The following is a 3,531-nucleotide window of genomic DNA, read 5'->3' as shown; positions in this document are numbered from 1 at the left end:
TATAGTTTTGTCCTGTGCATGTTAATGCATCGGGGTACAATTCTAGTCATCTAATTCGTTGTTGTTGCCAGAACTGAGGCTGAGTTACTTGATGATATTGTTAAACTGTCACAATGAGGCTAGACCAGCAATACAGTTTTGTTTTGCTCACCATCCAGTGGGTTTGGATTCTCGAGTGCAAGATATCATCCAATTGCTAAGTTGTGAATCAAATGAGATTATCATAATTGGAATTTGGGGGATGGGTGGGGGTGGGTAAGACGACGATGGCTAAAGCTATTTACAATGAAATGGGCCAAAGTTTTGTGGGAAAGAGTTTCCTTGCAAATATTAGGGAAGTATGGAAGCATGATAATGGTCAAGTCTATTTGCAAGAGCAACTTCTTTCTAGCATCTTGAAACAAGAAGAATCAATATACCAAATGTAGGATTGGGAAAATCTCTAATCAAGGAAATTCTTTGTCAAAAAAGAGTTCATTGTATTAGATGATGTGGATCATGAAGACCAGCTCAAAGTTTTATGTGAGAGACGTGAATGGTTTGGACAAGGCAGTAGAATAATTGTCACTACTAGAGATGAACGTCTGCTTCAAATCCTTCAAGTGAATAAAGTATTCAATGTGAGGGGAATGGATGATAATGAATCTATTGAACTTTTCAGTTGGCATGCTTTTAGCAAGCGCTTCCTGAAAGAAATTTTAATGAACTTTCAAGAAGGGTAGTATCATACTCAGGAGGCCTACCACTAGCTCTCGAGATCCTTGGCTCATATTTGTTTTGATAGGGAAATACCTTATTGGGAAAGCGCTTTGAATAAATTGGAACAAATTCCAAATGGTAAAATACATGAAATTCTAAAAATAAGTTATGATGGTTTGAGTGACCAAATAGAGCAAGAGCTATTCTTGGACATATGTTGTTTCTTCATTGGGAAGGATAGAAGCTATGCTACTCAAGTTAGATGGTTGTGGACTTCATGCAGAAGTTGGAATTACCCACCTAATCGAGCGAAGCCTTGTAAAAGTTGTAAAGTTTGGAAATAAAAATATATTTGATATGCATGACTTAATACGTGATATGGGAAGAGAAATAGTTCGTGAGCAATCGCCAACGAAGCTAGAGAAGCGTACAAGATTGTGGTCTAAGGATGATGTGTTGAATGTGTTAGAAAATACATTGTAAGAATGTTCTTAACAACTTTATTGCACAATTTACTAATTTCGCATTTAAATAATCTTCATACTTGTTTTTTCATCATTCATTATGCTATCCGGTTGCTGATTGTGGGTTATATTTTTTTTGTTTTCTCCTCTTTACCTATTTCATAGGGAACAATGACTATTAAGGGGTTGTCTTTAAACATGCCAAGAAATAATTTAGTATCCTTGAGTACCAAGGCATTTGAGAATATGAAGAGGATTCTTCTACTCAACTTTGATCATGTACAGCTTAACGGAGACTATGGTTGTCTATCAAAAGATTGAGATGGCTTTGTTGGCATAACTCTCTCTTAGAAAACTTGCCAACGGACTTCAATCTAGAAAAGACAGTTGCCATTGACTTAAAGTGGAGTAATCTCACAAAAGTATGGCTGAAAAACCAGGTATTTGCAATGAACTTTTGGAATTAAACACTAGTAAAGACGATTTGTGCTATTTTTCCATCTATTCTGTTAGTTTATTTATTATACGCATGGTTTTTACTTTGAGATGATCTCTTTGCATAGGTGATGGAATGGTTGAAAGTTCTCAATTTGGGTCATTCTCATTGCCTAACAGAAACACCTAACTTCTCAAAACTACCGTATCTTGAGAAGCTGATACTTAAAGATTGTCCACGTTTGTGTATGATTCACCCTTCCATTGGGAATCTTAGATATCTTATTATGTTAAATTTGAAAAATTGCATTGGCTTGGAGCAGCTCCCAAAAGGTATATATGACTTGAAGTCATTGAGAACTCTCAATCTTTTTGGTTGCTCCAAGATTGAAAGGTTGGATGAAGACATTGAGAAAATGGAATCCTTAATGATTTTGGGAGCCAGTCACACTGCTATAACACAAGTACCTATCTCAATAATGAGACTGAAGAACATTAAATATGTTTCTTTATGTGGTTATGAAGGATTGCCCCGTGATGTATTTCCATCTCTTTTTTGTCGTGGATGCCCCCAACAAATCATTCAAAGTCCTTTTGTCAAGCCTTTGGGATCACGCCATCGTTAATCAAGTTTGTTTCACATCCTTTGTTTGCCAAAAGTCATAAACTGTTCAAAGCAATATCAAGAACATCTCAAGCTTCACATAAAAAGACGCCGGCATTGATTGGTTTTCACGAGCAAGTTTACAAGAAAAGATCAGAAACATTCACGAGTTCTCTCACTATTCATGTAGGTGAGCTCAACCGAGTCATTGACACACTTTTAAAAAGTGTTGCACAGGTTATTCTCTTTATCTCTCTACTAAAGCATAATTTATTTGGGCTATGTGGAAGAACGTCTTTTTCTTTTTATACATCTTTAACTTAAATGTTCAATGCGTGTTTCTATTAATTTCATTTGTGCGCATGTATGTTGGAAGACACACGCTTATAATAATGTATGTGCACATCTAAGTACGTAACAATCCCCCTTGATTATGCTGTTAAGTGTTTAGAAGGCATCTTGAAAGTGTTAATTATGTTTAAAATAGCGTCAAATGTTCGATATGTACATAATCTAGGGATGCATGTAATTGAATAGCTTATGATTGCTTCTTAAGGTTTTAAAGCATACTATACTCCGCATTCGAATATTGGCTTGTAATGTAGCTGACTTCGTCTGGAAATATTTGCTTCCAACGATGGCATTCAAGCACATTTTGTTTGGTGTTTAAAAATGTACATGTTCAAGAGTGAGTGCTAATATCTTCTGTACCTAAACGCCCATCTGTGCATAATACATTCTGGTATATATGTACGGTTAATCGGGTTCTTCTTTGCTATGTTTATGACTTAGGGATGCAATGAAAGAGGGTTTGGAGTTAATTCTCTTCCTGGAGACAATTATCCTCATTGGCAGAATTTTAAAGGTGAAGGATCTTCGATATTCTTTGAAGTTCCTCAAATTATTGGCAAAAGCTTGAAAGGATTGATTCTGTGCGTAATATATTTGTCTTCTCAAGATAACATGACATCTGTATATCCTGTTGGAGTCTTGGTATCAAACCGTACAAAGGGTGCCATTAAATTCTACCAGAAAGATGCAACAAGTGCCTCAAATGATGAAGATAATTGGCAAGACATAATCTCTAATTTGGAGCCTGGTGACAGAGTGGAGGTTCTAGTCACTTTTGCTTGTGAATTGAAAGTGAAAAATACACTTGTCTATTTGGTATATGATAAAGATGTTAGCAAGAGAATCATGTATTGAATGTATCCGAGAACATATTTTTATAGGCAGTCTTTGAATGTGAAAAAGAAAATCTCAAATAAAAATGTAATCACAACTGTTGTTAGAGCCAAGCTGATAGATAAAAGATTTTTGCTTGCAGAA

The 3,531-nt window shown here is 35.7% G+C and overlaps 1 protein-coding gene across 1 annotated transcript; it reads left to right on the top strand.

Moving 5' to 3' along the window:
- The first annotated feature begins 1,236 nt into the window (after window positions 1-1,236).
- LOC114720818 (uncharacterized) lies at window positions 1,237-3,531 on the top strand. Its single transcript, XM_028906540.1, has 2 exons — window positions 1,237-2,439; window positions 2,995-3,531. The coding sequence occupies exons 1-2, from the start codon at window positions 2,164-2,166 to the stop codon at window positions 3,406-3,408; spliced, it is 690 nt and encodes a 229-aa protein (XP_028762373.1). The 5' UTR covers window positions 1,237-2,163; the 3' UTR covers window positions 3,409-3,531.

This window comes from Neltuma alba, unplaced genomic scaffold, assembly GCF_004799145.2.
Source record: "Neltuma alba isolate B1F8T4 unplaced genomic scaffold, ASM479914v2 tig00002259_pilon, whole genome shotgun sequence".
NCBI lineage: Eukaryota > Viridiplantae > Streptophyta > Magnoliopsida > Fabales > Fabaceae > Neltuma > Neltuma alba.
This window is presented reverse-complemented; position numbering and strand designations above follow the sequence as displayed.

Excerpts from the sequence above, each read along its gene's own strand:
- LOC114720818 (XM_028906540.1), top strand. The coding sequence starts at position 2,164 with ATGCCCCCAACAAATCATTCAAAGTCCTTTTGTCAAGCCTTTGGGATC. Across the intron at positions 2,440-2,994 it reads TTTTAAAAAGTGTTGCACAG|GGATGCAATGAAAGAGGGTT; the intron begins GTTATTCTCTTT and ends TTTATGACTTAG.